The sequence below is a fragment of the Aphelocoma coerulescens genome, chromosome 1, assembly GCF_041296385.1.
Source record: "Aphelocoma coerulescens isolate FSJ_1873_10779 chromosome 1, UR_Acoe_1.0, whole genome shotgun sequence".
NCBI lineage: Eukaryota > Metazoa > Chordata > Aves > Passeriformes > Corvidae > Aphelocoma > Aphelocoma coerulescens.
This window is the reverse complement of record NC_091013.1, coordinates 65,486,038-65,501,779: the sequence shown is the minus strand read 5'-3', so window position 1 is coordinate 65,501,779 and position 15,742 is coordinate 65,486,038. Positions and strand designations below refer to the sequence as shown.

The 15,742-nt window shown below is 36.5% G+C and overlaps 1 protein-coding gene across 4 annotated transcripts in view; it reads right to left on the bottom strand.

Moving 5' to 3' along the window:
* Positions 1–15,742, bottom strand: part of FNDC3A (fibronectin type III domain containing 3A) — a 109,248-nt gene that overhangs the window by 69,565 nt on the left and 23,941 nt on the right. For 3 of the 4 annotated variants that reach the window (XM_069010792.1, XM_069010782.1, XM_069010802.1), the window contains exon 3: positions 1,764–1,839. In XM_069010792.1, coding sequence (XP_068866893.1) covers positions 1,764–1,839 — 76 coding nt within the window. Of the gene's footprint in view, positions 1–1,763; positions 1,840–7,929; positions 8,021–15,742 lie in introns of all 4 variants that reach the window. The other variant, XM_069010811.1, reaches the window with a different exon arrangement.

Sequence of the window (15,742 nt, the reverse complement as noted above, 5' to 3'; positions counted from 1 at the left end):
GTCTCAGAAGAGGCAAGAACAGACCAGAAAAGCAACATTCAAAAGACCGTGTGCAACTCAGGTTCTGTACTAAGATTAGTGAATGCACAGATATGAAAAAATCTTTATGCCCTCTATTTTACTACCAACTGTAATCCACAATTTCATCTCCAGGAAGGGGGAAGGATAAGAGGAATGTCTATATGACAGGAGGTTTGCAAAAGCTATGGAACTGATTTGGGTTGTAGTTTCCAGATTGCCAGTGCCATTTTTCAGGGAAGTTGTAAAGACTGTACCTCAGCTTACACTTAGTGAATCCCAGAAACAATTGTCTAGTAACTTGCTCATGCTCACTTTCATATTTAAAGGATGAAGAAATCCACAGCTGAATCAAATCACAGTAGCGAGCTGCCTACTCCAAAAGCAAGCAGGACCAGGCAAGGATAAAAGCTGTACCATGAAAGGTTAGAACCATATCTATAAAGATATGATCTTAATATTTTTGCAGTTCATTAAACACTTCCTGCTCTCAAGACAGTCATGCAAGGAAAGTGCCAATTCATTCTCCACCAGTAAGACCATTTGGTAAATCAAAAATTAGAACCAAACATGCAACGCATGCCTCTTCCCTCAGTATTTTGTGCAACAGAAGAAAAATATATCTTATCTGTTCCTGAATTGCAAGACAAAAATCATTACGTTCCCCTCAGGTACTGTCAAGTAATTATTACATATCATGTTTCAAATAAGTTGTATAGGATGGTGAGCTGCAACACTGATCCATTTGTGGCTCAAAGGATGCAAGAACACCATGCAATCAGCATAAAGTTTTGAAATACGGTGCTAACAGACATGTAAACTTTAAGAACTGTCGATAGGAACTTAATTACCATCTAAGGCCTCCTTTGAATCAGTTGTTTTGCAGACAAAGGACCTGCCCATGACACTGGAAACCACATCTTTCAGCTCTTCTCAGACTGGAGAGAAGAGGGAAAGGAGCTGGAAAATACTTGCTTCAAATTCCCAGAACAGTATCTGTTGGAGCTGGGCCAACATCCAGGAAAAAAAAAGAAAGTAGGATTAACTGGCCCAGATGATGACAAGCAAAAATGTGACCCCGTAGCTGAATCTGTGGATACTCTCTTACAGCACAGTAAAATGGTATTCTAAGCAGCAGCAACAGTTAATTGCTCATTTCTTGCAGTATCTTCTAGATATGCTTAACTGGTAGCTATGGTCATTCGGAATGGAAAACAACATTTAAACTGACCATTGTGTAAGGGGATGCTACGCTTAGATGAAGTATTTGTATTTTGAAGCTGCCCTTGCTAGAACTCAGAAATAATGCAATTTGTCCCCAAGAGATAATGAGAAACCAGGTGGGATAACCGACAGGGAAACAATGTCCATGACAGAAAATAATAAAAAAAACTAAACTCAAGCCATATTAACAGTTGTAGCTTTTAATCTGAGGTCTGTGAAATAAATGAGGTTAGTCAAAAGTTGCTACAACAGCCTTTCTGTGTTTGCTTTACAATCTGAAAATGTTCCCCCCCTTCTCCTCCCCAAGAAATCTAATTTCATCCAATATAATGTAAGAAAAAGTACTTGTTTATGCTAGTGAAATCTAAATCCCAATGATCCTTAGCACATAATCTTTTAGGTCTTTAAACAGCTCTTGTATTTAAAATAAGTTCTGTCATTCTTTTACTTTCATCACAAATTGCCTTTTGTTAATCCTGATTCAGACTCAGAAAATATTAAAATAAATGTATCAACTTTACCTGTTATGCACTGAAACTGTCCATCTTCTCTTCTTATTGTAAATGCTTCGCCTGGATTAACTTGCACAAGAATAACCTTAAAAATAAAAAAGTGTTTACAACCATTACACAGGAATATGTTACAGAAGTCTGGTATGTGCAAAAAAAAAAAAAAAGTTTTACTGGGAAAAACCAATTTTTTTTTCTGGTTAGTAAATACATTATTTTTCACTTCACACTTTTTGCTGTCTTCATCCCACAGAGAAAGAGATATGAGCAAGAACAAGCACAGATATTTTTAAACAAACATTTTTCAAAGAATTAAGGAGAGAATAACAACTAAGTAAAACAGTACCTGTACAAATTTTATTTTCTCAACTGCTTGGTATAATTAAAAAGCTATTTGTACAGCTTAAATTATTTCAACAAATTGCATTAACTTCAACATTAATCAAACCATTACGTAAACTTTCAGAAGGAAGCCTAGAATTCCCAGTGTTTGACATCAACCACTTGACAAACAGTTTTCAACATAAGGGAAATATTGTGTCATGTCCCTCTTTACATGACCCAAGCATATTTGTACATTCATTAATGATAAAAAATTATTAGAAGTCATGACAAAGTAAGTGCACCAGATGCCCAGCGCGAAACAATATATATAATTTTATTTGTGGAAAGGTGGTTATCCTAATTCTGTAAACCCAAGCGAGGCAGAAATGATAGCAAAGCACACATCAGCCAAAATAAACAGACAAAGTCTGTACCAAAGCAGAAGCCTGTTACCATTTTAGATTTCTGTGTTCTTATTAGAAACCTGCCCTTCTGTGAGGAAAAAAAGTTTGTAAACATGAAAAACCTGGCTAAAATTAAGAACAAAGGAGAAAAAAAACCCAAAAAAGCAGAAGAGCATGTGTATTTTATAATTTCCTTTCTGAACACAACTTTTTTCAGTCTTGCTTGCACACATCTACATAGAGCCTATGTCCTCCTCCCTCTACAAATCAGAGGGCAAGAAGTCTTTATAAACACAACTTTTCAGCATTATGGCCAAAAACTTACTTTGTTAAATTGCTAAAAGAAAATAAAATCTTTCATGTTTACAAAAACACAACCAACCAACCAAAAGCCCCAGAACAGGAAACTTGATTGTTACTCATTCTAGGAATACCAGAGAGAAAGGAAAGGATAAGGAAATGGCAGAAATCATATGAATTCCTCCCTTTCTGGTGGAGCAGTTTCACAAATTAATGAAAAGACAGCAAGTTCTACACTAACATATTGATGAGATACGACAGGCATTCACATTTTCAAGCTCGGGCTGTGTGATTCAACACTGACTGGCTCAGATTTGAGCAAGCACTTTAAAAATACTATCTTGTTTCATGTGTTTTTTCTAGAAGCTTTAGGCTGTTTGAGAAAAAACAATGAACTGTATCACTGTTTGCATTTTATCAAGCTAATAAATTTTCCAGATCTTCTGAGGTGTGGCTCAAAGTAAAATTCACTAAGAGTTAGCATTCATAATATTATCTAAACAAGATTATTTTATTAATGATCTTCAAAGAAGACTTAAAGGTCTTCAGAAAATATTGTATTGCCAGAGTTTATTTTGAAGTGTTTGAAGGTCGCATTTTAACAACTGGTTATCATCACCTTCAGAATGTGATGAAGGAGAGAAATAAGAATAGATGAGTTCTTTCGATTTCTTTTCCAGACTCCCCAAGCAGGCATAACTTTTTGAAGACATATTTCATTGATGTACTCTTTCCTCTGTTACAATTGAAAGTTTTAGCTTGAAATTTAGACTGGAATAAAAGTACCTAAAAGCTTCATGGTAACATGAGAATGTCTCTCCATCTGTTATGTGTGGGCTGGATAGCTACATTTGCCCATCTCTTTCAGCTGATTTAGATGCCCAAACTCCTGGGAGGAGCCATTCTGGCTACAGCTGACATGGCAATCTGTACCATTTTCAGCTCAATATTCTTGGTCTCCATCACACAAACTGTGAAAAGCAGAAAAGCTTTTGGGTGATGGCTGGCGCTTGATTCCTGCTTTTAAAGTAACAGGGAATGTAGGTTGACTGGTATTCCCAGTTGTTCCTATTTATTCTGTGTGAGTGCCTGAGGTTGGTAATCCAGGTAATGATGTTGTCTTGGGAACCTGCTGGCTTTCCTACCCCAGACCTCTTGCTGCAGGCCACCCAAACCTGAGGCTCCAGCTGGCAGAGAGGATTTGAGCATGGGAATACATGCACCGGCCCAGCTGCAGCATGTGGGCCCTGTGCCTCCTGGTTTTGTGTTACAGCAGCTTCTCCCGGCGTAAGCACCTTTGTTGCTCACTTCACAACTGCTCTGAGAAAGTAAAGGCTCAGCATGGCAGTCATGGTGCAACACAGTGAGACGGGAACTGTTCAGCAGCAGCAACAGGCCAATTGATGGAGTCCAGCACCATTCTGACACTCAGGATGCCATCAGATTTCCACATCTCTGATGACATCTGACTGCCGATCCAAAGGGTGGGGAGACTCACCAACTTAATGCAGTTTAATTAGATCTCAGTTCCCAGAAATGGGAAGTAAGAGTGTCTTTTGACAATGGACAATTAGCCAACCTGATGCCTGACTGTACTTCACTGACTCCCACTTTCAGCCTTGCTTTTATGTTATGCATTCACATTTGTATTTTACAGCTATTACAAGGTAGGCTGTGTATGTTGCCAAGTGTGCCAAAAGGGATTCTGAATCAGGGCTAAAGAAATTTCAGAAGTTTCAAGAACTGCTGGCTTCAACAGTCTTTGTGTTGGGGCAGTGTTATGACCAACAGTGGTTTCTGGACCAACCTTATCACAGTTGAATCCCATGGCGTGTTCACAGTTTTGAGAAGCGCATTTCTGACACTTTGCACCTCAGTAGATATGATTTGAAATAAGAAAAATTAAAGCTATGTACAGAGAGACATCAGTACCTTTCTGGTCAGAAGAGACAGTACAAAAGAGTGACAGTCTCTCACAGGAATTCCCCCTTAGCTAATGAAAGTCTGCAGCACATAATCAAGGATGCAAAAAAATTTCTCTAAAGGAAAATGTAACATGGATTTTACACAGCATCATGTTTTAGGTAAAAAAAACCCCGAAAAATACATCTGCGGGTTGCTCAGTATTTATAGCTCTTTCATCTTATTCGAGGTGCCTTTGTGCAGTCTTGCACACCCCATCACCCAACATGTTACTTCATGCACCTTGACATTAGTACTTCTGAAAACCAGGGCCTGAGTCTCTGAGTCTTTCACACTGAATATTCTAGATCTTGACCTCCTTCTTCTTCTGGGCAAAGCTTCAAATTGGCTTGAACTAAGAGAAAAGCTTTGGAAAAATCTGATGGTTCAGCCTCTCTTCCTGTGCCTCAATCTTTTTGTGACAACTTCTGTTGCTTTACTCACAGCACCTAAAGTACTGCTACCCAAAGGCTGACATGCATTCTATCCAGATTTCCTTTGCCTGCTCCAAGGTAAGTATGATACTGAAAAAAACCCTCATTTGTGATGTGTCAGTCTTGAGTGGGAGGCACCTTTAACATGGGCACTTTTCAAGGGCTATTTCTCTTACTAAGTCAACAAAACACTAATTGAGGACTTCACAATCTTAACAAAATGATGTAAATTTAGGATACTGAAACCTTGGTACAAGTTCTAGAATCATACAAACACTTTTAAAGCACAACCAACTATAATGGAACCTAATAAAATTTAGAAGTGTAATCTCTGAATGCTAATGGAATTTTGACTCTGTATTTTTGTCTCAAAACATGTTAAGGCATTGCCATTAAGAAATAGGAGTATTAGGTCAACTAGTTCTATGTCATTTCCACTGTGACTATAAATTGTTTCCTTTAAACAGTTGTTTAATGATGATTCACATGACCTCCATATAGTTCTTGATGAAAAACAACACAAAATCTCTTTCCAGAGATTAGCATACAAGTTGACAATACAAGAGTGCAGACACAAACTTATGCTAAAAGCAGCTCTTGCATAAATAAAACAAAGTGGCCACTGAATGGCTGAAGTTTGAAATACCTGAAACATCAGTTGTCAAAGACTGCCAGGTTCAAAAGCAAAAATTCACACTTTTCAATGGTACTTAATTTATTCTATATAGGCTATTTTAGAAAATAAATCCAAACCAAATGAGCAACATACTAAGCTTTGTAGTAGTTTAATTTAATTGCCCAGATTGGCAAAGGCCTCCTAACAAAAAGCCTCCTAACAAAACTAATAATGCCATATATTAGAAAGCTCAGTATGTATTTCCTGAAACAGCTGTTTGAACTCAGGCAGTAGCTGAAGCCAAGTAAGAACATAGGAAATGTCCTGATGATCTGGGTCAGCAGTCCATCTAGTCAAGCACTTTGACTCTAATGTATCAATTGAGATGCTGCTTAAGGAGAGTATGTGAGCCAGGCCACTTTCTGCAGTCCACCTCTCTTATTGTCCATAAATTTGCCTAAACTCTTTGAGTTCACTTACAATTTGAACTGCCTCCACAACCTCCTATGGCAGTAAGTTCCTGAAATTTTCTTTTTAGATATTTTAAAACCATCTCCGACTTATTACATGTTGCCTAGCTTCTCTGCTATGGGATTTGCTGAAAAACAGTTCTGAATAAATTTCATCCACTTCCTTCAATATTTTTTAAGTCTTGGCAATTCCCATCTCCTTGTACCCAGTCTGCAAACTGAAGGGTCTTAATATTTCTGATCACTCCTGCAAGAACTGCGACATTGCCTTGACCACATCAGTGATACCTAAGGCCGTATCTATATTAACAAAGTGAGCAGTACTCAGGAACATTCCCAGGTGCTGGAACAGTCACCTGCAATAATGAATATACTGTAGTAGTCCTGAACATAACATAGGTCCATACAGAACTGAAAACTGTTCCTAAGATCACTCTTACCAGGCAGTTTGCAAAAAGTTTTACTAAAACTGACTCGTTTCATGACACTTAGCCTCAGCTTCCACTAACACTTGGAGCACATTTAAATTACTAATATATAAACAATTACTGACAGTATCCTGAGGAAGCACTACAATATTTTGCCTTCTTGAAGGACTAAATAAGGGACACACTCTTGAGTGGTTTTGAAAATCTATTCTTCACCTTAAATCACAATTTGAGCTGGTCAGATGTGGCAAATACATTTTTTAGAATACAATTCTTATACAAAACTATTCTGTAATATTTCTCTCCCTAAAGAATTGAAAATTAAATATAATTTTATTGCAACTCAAGTAGCATAATCACATCTTACAGAGATATGCAACACTGACTTGGACATACTACCATTAACAGATACAATTATTTTTTAATTATTATATCATAAGATCTCATCTAGGATTTATAACTACATCAGTGTGAGTAGGATGGAAAGCATTTTTACCTTGCATATAAAGAATCAATGGAAGTACAAATGTTCAAAGAGGAGAATGCTCAATGTTACCTGTTTTTATTCAGTAAAACTCTCCACTATCTGCAAGAGAGAATAGAGGATGTTTCTGCAGACTGAACCAGGAATGGAGTTTAATGTTTTTTTCAAGTCTTCAGCTTATTTCTAACACGAAAAAAGTGAATTAGATAAAAATGGCTGGAGTCATAAAAAAACCCTGTAAGACTAAGAATGCAAGCAACAAAAGGTGGAAGGGAGAGCTGTGCAAGGCAGAGCTGCAGCCACATTGACGCAGCAGGCTGCTCCAAAGAAAGGAAAAACTTAAGGCCAAATGTTAACACTTATCTCCATAAAGGTCTAGAAGTAATTTTTATCAGCAAGAAGCAGAGGCTGCAGAAGGCAAAATAAGATCCTTAGAGGTATTTCACTCTGCCAATATGGTCAGGGCAGTGTCTTTCAAAAGCAAAACAGCAACAATACAGGATATAGCTGATTTGTATCTTACTAATCTTTGTCTTTAGGTATACAGAATACTTTCATAAGCAACCTAAGATTTTGCTTGTGCCAGTTAACCTATTTCTTCACTGGAGCACAGTGAGGGCAGAATGGAATTTAAAACACAGAGTTAGCTAATCTTGTTTTGGATATGTTTGTTTGCACACTCATTAAGGCCAAAAATCCCATTAACTCCACTGAAATAACAATTAAAACCAACCCTTCATTCTGTAAGATACGCACTTCTACAAGCTTCTCTACTTGAACGTCCATCCTCCTAACAGAAGTAGTGATGTACCAGGAGATTGACAGGTTTCAAAATAATTTCAGCTACCTGACAGAAAAGAAAGGCAGCATTAGACTTGTGGCACCATCACGAATGTGTATTTACATTGCAACATGAAGGAAAAAAGCTTCCCTGGTACTTTCAGTGGAAAAAAAAGTGACAAACTATAAATAGCCTTGCACAATTAATAACTGATCTCTGTCAGGTCGTTAGCAAGAAAGATGGAAACATATACCTATGGACATAATTGTGAAATACTAATATCAAAATTGGGTTCATACTGAAAAGGACCCTAGATGAAGTGAAAGACTTGCAGAGAAGGAAAACAAAAACAGATTGGGACTAATCCCTAAGAATTAACATCTTCACTGTTTTAAGGCAACATCTTTCCATAGCAGAAACTGTAAATACAATTAGAAGTCGAAACTATTTCTGTCCCCATGGAGGGAAAAAAATACCCCATCTGCTAAGTAAATAATAAAATAAAACAAAGAGCCCTAAAAGCTAACTCCAAAAGATCTCCCAGCAAGTTTGACATATTTTTCTTTTGCTCACCATTATACATGTGCAAAAGGAGGTCTCAAATAAGATTTAGAAGGCTAAAGAGCAAAGCTTCCTCCCCAGATAAACACACACAATACAGCCAGTCAAAAACTAGTACCTCAAAATTATTTTGCCATTTCTATCAATTACATACATGCAGTGGACCAAAGAGGCAAAAGAGATTTTATTTGATAAAAACCCTACATATTCAAAACATTACTAATACTTTTAATTTATTGTTTAGGTTCTAAAAATTTAAATTCAGTTCAAAGTAAAAAAAGCCCAAAGCACCAAAACAAAAAAAAAAAACAAACCCCACAACAAAACAACCCAACACCCAAACAACAAATGACTGTGTTTAGAAGTATACTAGATATTCTTTCACACAGACACAAAAGAAAACAAATCCAGAATTAAGACATTTGTTTACCTTCTCCTTCACACTGCTCTATAAAGTTATGAGGATCTTCCTAATTTGGGGAATTTTTTGCAGATAAGATTTGAACAAGGTTTATGGAAGAGAGTTTAACTTACCCTTACCACATCATGATGATCTTAAGTATTACACATTTTACAGCCAAATAATATCTGTATTTCTAACAGGACAGGAATGACTGAAATACTTTCTGATTCTTCTAAGCCAGCACAAACATCAAGAGAATCAAGTCAGATACAACAAAACTTTGTTTACAAGTTTGGTATTCACAGCCACATTTTAAAATCTTTTCTAGCACGTAACAAACTGTGTTGTCCAAATAAATGTTTTCATACCCAAAAGCTTCTCTGTCTGTAGAAGTTATTAGCTACTAAATATAAAACAGTATATAAATATAAAAATTTTAACTTTCCTAATATTTACAGGTTTATTCCAAAACAGCTAAGTGTTAGCTGAAAGACTGAAACTATAATTTTAGAGTTACTCGGATATGGGAGAAAGATTTTTGTATTTGCAATAAAGAAAAATAAATCATCAAGCTTGTTCTGTCTCCAAAATATCTTGGCTCTCAAAGCCATCCTTCAGTACCTAGGACTATCAGTCTCCTGAAGGGGAAAAGAAAAAGGTTAAGTTTTTAAATCTGGACTGAGGCTAAGAAACCAAACTACATTAAACATTTGTGTCATGTGTGAAGTTGTGGGATAAGCCCACATGAGAACTGGCACTCTGTTCTCTCCATAGGTTAGCACTGTCTACAGCCATAAAGGCAAGAAAACCAAACGAACCAGACTGAATTTCAGTGCAAATGGGCATTTTGAATCCTCTTCTCTCCCCAGCTACCCATCAGCTCACTCTGAAGGGGAAAGGAACTGAATGGGTTACTTGGTTTCTTCCTCTAAAAGAAGATAGTTATGCTTTGTAAATTTACAAATTTTTCCAGAATGAGTGAAATCTGGGACAAATTTTCCAACCAAGTTAAAAGCCTATGAATACATATATAACCAGAATGCTAATAGATCTACCACTAAACATATAACAAACAAACAAAAAAGCAATCCTTTAGCAACAAAGCTGATTCCTAGCCTGGCATACATATTAAAACACCAAAAAATGTGGGGAAGTAAGATGTGAAGGAGAAAGTGTAGGGGGGAAGGAAGCTAGAACATGCTACATTAATTTTAGTCATTGCTAATATTAAATATTTAACATGAAGAAATAAAAGTATGTTACATTATAACTGTGGTAAAAGTACACTTAAATGCAACTATATAGTAAGAGACTGTTCCTGTACAACAAGGAAGATTACAAGTTGGAGCAAAACAATATTACTAGAAGCAGAGTTCTGTTTTCCCCTCATTCTGGAATGGTTTGGGGGGATGTGTGTGTTTTTTGGGGTTATGGGGAGTTTTGGGTTTTTTTTCCTACAAACAAACTTCCTAAAATGCAAGAGGGTAAAGTGTTCCAAAATATTTGCTTGGATCTTTAAAACTGTAATTTGAAGACAATCAAATCACAAACCATTTCTACACTAGCAGAAACAATACTATTTTCTGAGATGTTTTACTAGGAAAGAGAAGAGTTTCAGGCTTGGGGTTTTTTTTTGGTTTTGTTTATTCTTAGTCTTAAAACATCTATATTTAGCATTATATGGCTATAGGTGCTGAGTCAGTAGCAAAAGATTGTCAACAATCGCAAATAATGGAAAGACTTCACCAAAATCGTATTTCTAAATGCACTACTAATACACATCAACATGAAAAAAAAAAAAAGACAGCAGTGGTTTGTCGAAAAATACTGCAACTGAAATTAGCTCAGCAGTACTCGTGAGAAGATTTTTACCCAAAAGGACAAAGGTAGATTAATTTTTGAGTATTTTTCAAATTTAGGAAAACATCGTAGCTAATATCTTGGCCATTCTGACTTCAGAAAATTTTAAAACACTGAACCTGTTAAGAAGGTGGTACAGCCAAGCTCTTTGTAAGATGTACACTGTATCTTTAACAGTCTGTCTGCAACAAGATTATAAAAGGGTGTATTTCTAGAAAAGGGCAAATATAATACCACACAACTTCCAGGCAGAGACACATTTATGCTCTGTCATTAGGGCACGTACTCAGAACAATTACATTTTTCTCCACTAATAGCTCCAATCAAGATGTTAATTAGTGACATGCTTTATCTCATAACCCATTTCAAAAGCCTTAGCGCTTTGACTTACTGTTGCTCGCATCCTTTTATTTCTCTCATTCAACTGGTGCTACCACAGTGACAAAGGATGAAGGAAGATTCAACAGTCACCACTCCGGCAGCTCCAATCTGTTCCATTCACTTAATACTGAGGCAATCTTCGGTGATGTGTTGAACACTGCCCCCCCTCCCCCATTAACAGGGCACCTTAACCTGAACGCCACGCAGGAGGATCTCCCTTTACCTTCCTCTATAGCTGTGCATCCACCAAGCATGTGGAGGCAGGATGTGAAAGGTAGGATCAATTAACAATATAGTCAGCAATACCTACCTCAAGCCTTCCTTCCTATCAAATTAGCCAACGTACAGTGAGCTTCCTGCTGTACATGAATGTATCATGTCACCATAGCAACTAAATCAACAAATAGCTGCTGCAGCATCTGCTTCTGGATCATCTAACGTCAGTCAACAGAAGGTTCGGGTTTAAGAGAACAAAGCTTCCAAATATATGCCGTTTTATAACTGCATTTTTAATTTAGCCTCCTGACTCCCAGATAGCATATACTAACTCAGAGTGAACCAACTTCTGACTTTATAATCCGTGATCCAATTTATGCCTTCATTTTGCAAGTAAGACAGAAAGAAGGGAGGGGAAAAAATACTTTGTAAAAGAATAAAAAGAAACAGCAAAGAAACAATCAACTGGATTCTAATGCACTCTCTCAAATACTGTGCTACTTTACATCATGCATTTACTAAGACACATGAAAAGAAAGAAGTATGTTTCTGAACTTCACTTTATAATTTACATATGTCTGCCCTAAATAATACTGTAGACAGAAATACCTTTTATTAAATATTAATATTAAAGACATTTCAGATAGATGACAAAGATGGCTTCCCTCTGTTACAGTCTCCAGAGCTAAACTGAAAACATCCAGTATTGTTTTCTGGCAATCTCACATCTGTGGTTTTTAATCCCAACAACAGCTGGGGACCACTGGCACACCCTCATCTGAAGAAAGACAGTTACACAGGGCAAAACACACATCCCTCTCTTCTTGTGAGAAATTACTTCAAATACCACTTATGCAACACTGGTTTAAGTTCTAACCCATAGGCAGACAAGACACAGGAAACTGCTTTGAAATTGTTTAGGTATTCAGAAGGCAACAACATGAGATTACAGATTAAATGTTGTTCTAAGATATAAAAAATTCTAACATTACTAACATCTAATGTCTTCAAAGGCAATATAAGTGTACAAACACACACACACTTTCATGTAAAAGGACTCAAAGCTACAGCCTACTTATAACAAAAAAAGTAACTTTCCACTCTTTTAACTTCAAGTCATATTTGTAACATTTGATCAGCATGAAATTATTTACCAAGTAAACACTTTCTAGGCAAAAAGTATCAGTTATTCATATCCAGTATACTTTTATTATTAAAAACACCTACTTTTGGTTTCAAAGCAGATGGTTTCCCACCCATCTTTTGTTACAAGATTTTTTGTTACAAGGAAAATCATTACATCTATGTTGGCTCCACAGAGTGTGGTCCAGTGAACAAGGAAAACTAGATGGAGACTCAAGATACTAACACTGCTGTGGCTCCCACATGGACTTACTGTGATTTGTGGATTTGTCACCTCACCTATTTCAGAGTTCCCATTTGTAGGATTAGTCCAACAGTATTTGTAAGTTCCTACATGCTTCTGATCAAAGAATACTGCAAGACTTGAGTGTTGTTATTCATTAGCAGCACAGAAATTGCCAGATGGAATCACATCTGTGGTTGAGCTAAGGTGATGTCAGTTACAAACACAGCACAAATTGTTTTTCCATTGATGGTGTGTTCAAAATCTGCTGCTTATATCATAACAAGGCTAATGAGGCTATGAACTACTCTTTCCCATAATCAAGCCCACTATAACTTAAAAAACATATGAAATGGAAAAATACAAAAGATCTATGTAACAGGTATTACAGAGCCTATGATTATTAAATAGGAACACCTGACATCAGTACTAAAAGCTAAATTAAAACAGTACCTTAAATTGTTTTAAATTGCCAAAGGCTTATGAATTTCATGGTCATGAAGTGCTACTTCCAAGTGCTTCTTTCTTAAAATCATCTTTCAAAAGATCTTTCTGTCTCCCATCATCTTTTAAACTTAAGAAAAGCTTCCTCTTTTCACATGCACATTGGCTACTAACCAATAAAGAGTTTTGAAAACTTTATGTTAAGCTTTGTACTGCACCAATTCATAGCAGACTCAGCACACAACATTTCTGTCATCTATATAGGAAAAGAAATGTTAGAATTTTTTTTCCTTAAATTATCTTCTGGTTTTAGTATCAATGACAGACAAAAACAGGCTTCTCATCATTACTTATAGAAGCATCCTATAGACTTCAATCTTTGTCCAAATAACATGATGCAACACTCTTAAACACCAAAGTTCTCAATCTTCTATTTTCCACCACATTTATTTGAGCAAATTCCAGTTTGCAGGTTTCCCATGACTACACAATTCTCTACTCTAGCATCTGCTAGTACTGACTATAAGGATCTAACTGCTCTAGATACGGAGTTTAAAACTTTCTTCATGAAGAATAGTTAAGATATGGGTAAGTAAAGGCCATTAACAAATCTTGTGTTCCAGGACCAGAGAGGAAATCCACACAGAATTAATTGTTACATAATACGTTGCAATAGCAATTTACATGCTTGGGATTTTGAAAAAAACAAATACAATCCAAACTATTTCAGCTTACATGGACAGTAGCTGAATGTTTGGAAAAAAGCAAGCAAAAGAAGCCTTCTTTTCAGTGACATGCTCCTAAGGCCTGTACTTTCAGAGGACAGACCAAGCAACTCTGCATCATTTTTCTAAAAGGCAGCTGACAGATAATAAAATCAGCAAACATTTCACCTTTAACCATTGCTACAAGTCAGCATCACTGATTGTGCTAAAACGACAGAATATCCCTAGAAGCAACTGGAAACAGGGAGATTGGAAAGATGATGAGATTGTTCATTGGCACTGGCATTCAAAAACCACAGATCTCAATAAACTTTCATTGCTTTTTGTAGAAAGGCAGCTTGGGAAGATGCAAGAACTGGTGATTTTTTTTCCCTAGAAAACAAATTTATTTATGAAAAGTTGTAAAAATTTTTACTGTACTTGTGTTTCTCCCCCTTCGCTTCATAAGGAAGATGATCAGCTGAAAAAGCTGACCACTGAGAAAAAGTGCAGGTGAAGATGTTTTCTAGCCTTGTTTTGTAAAAATACAAAGCTTTCTGAGAAGAACCAGTAAAAGTTAAATGTTGAAATCTGCATCAAATGTCACTGATAAATGTTCAAGGCTTGTTAGCATCTGCAGATAACAGTGCCAATCAGTGTACATTCCACAAGTCTGTCTCATTCTTTAGTATTAAGAAATACTTACAATTTTGATCTACTTGCTTCTTCGTTTGTCTCCTCTCTTTTGCATTCTCAGTTCTCACAGCTTGCCTAAGTAAAGTTTTATTTGCTTAATTTACAGCAAACCCAATCTGCTTCATTAGCATTGACACAGTCTGTGGCTAGCAGATAGTGCACAGAAAATTTGCTACTTAAAATAATACCACTATTGTATCTTTAAATCAGCAAAAGTATAAACATAAGGATAACAGCAGTGTTTCAAGGAATCTGTATAATGCAACAGACAAACATTTGGGCTTCAAAGTTTAAAGCTAATCCATGTTTACATGGAATTAGAAGGAAGCAGTGTTAGGGGCAGTCACTGAACTCTGGAACTTTCTGAGGCATCTGGTCATGGCCAGTGGTTAGACACATCAACCTCTAAAAATAAAAACTAGAAGACTTGAATCAGATCACTCTCATTTCATGATTTGTTGTTTGAAGTCTGCAGGAATTCAGTTTCTCATCCAGTTTTGCTAAGCAAAAGTGGATGACAAACAGAGCTCACACTGCACAGCAAAGGGGTAGCAAGGACTAGCTAAGGTTCCAGCTAATACTTCACAGGGGCTAGTCCCCTCAGCAGGCATCCTCCCTGATCAATCTGCCAGTTTGCAACAGTCCAAATGTATTACGGACCAGAAGAGAATTTTGTATTTCCCAATGTTGCTTCTGACAGCTCAGTTTCCTGTTTGCTGATATAGCAAGTTAAAAGCCCATAATATTTAAGACTGATAGATGTGTTTAACTTTTTTAACCTAAATAGTGCATAAAAGGAAATGCCAAAGGAAGAACAGTGTTTTCTAGTTATTCAAAAGAGCATTTAATTAAAAAAAAAATCAAATGTTAAAAATTTCAGCATCACTTCTAAAGTAGCCTTTTTTACCCTGAAAAAGTACCCAGTTTTGTGTAAATCTGGGCATCATTGTATATCAAAACACTGTGACAACACAAACTTGAGCTGGAAGAGAAATTAAAAGATACATCTCAACTAGATCAGATTGGAAAGACTTAATCAGTAATGGACCAGAGGCTTGGTGGAAGAAATCTCTACAATCCCAATCCTTTCCTATGTATTTTTTCCCCTACTTAAAGAGAATGGGAGAAAAAATAAAGCCAAGGGCCATTTTTTACTA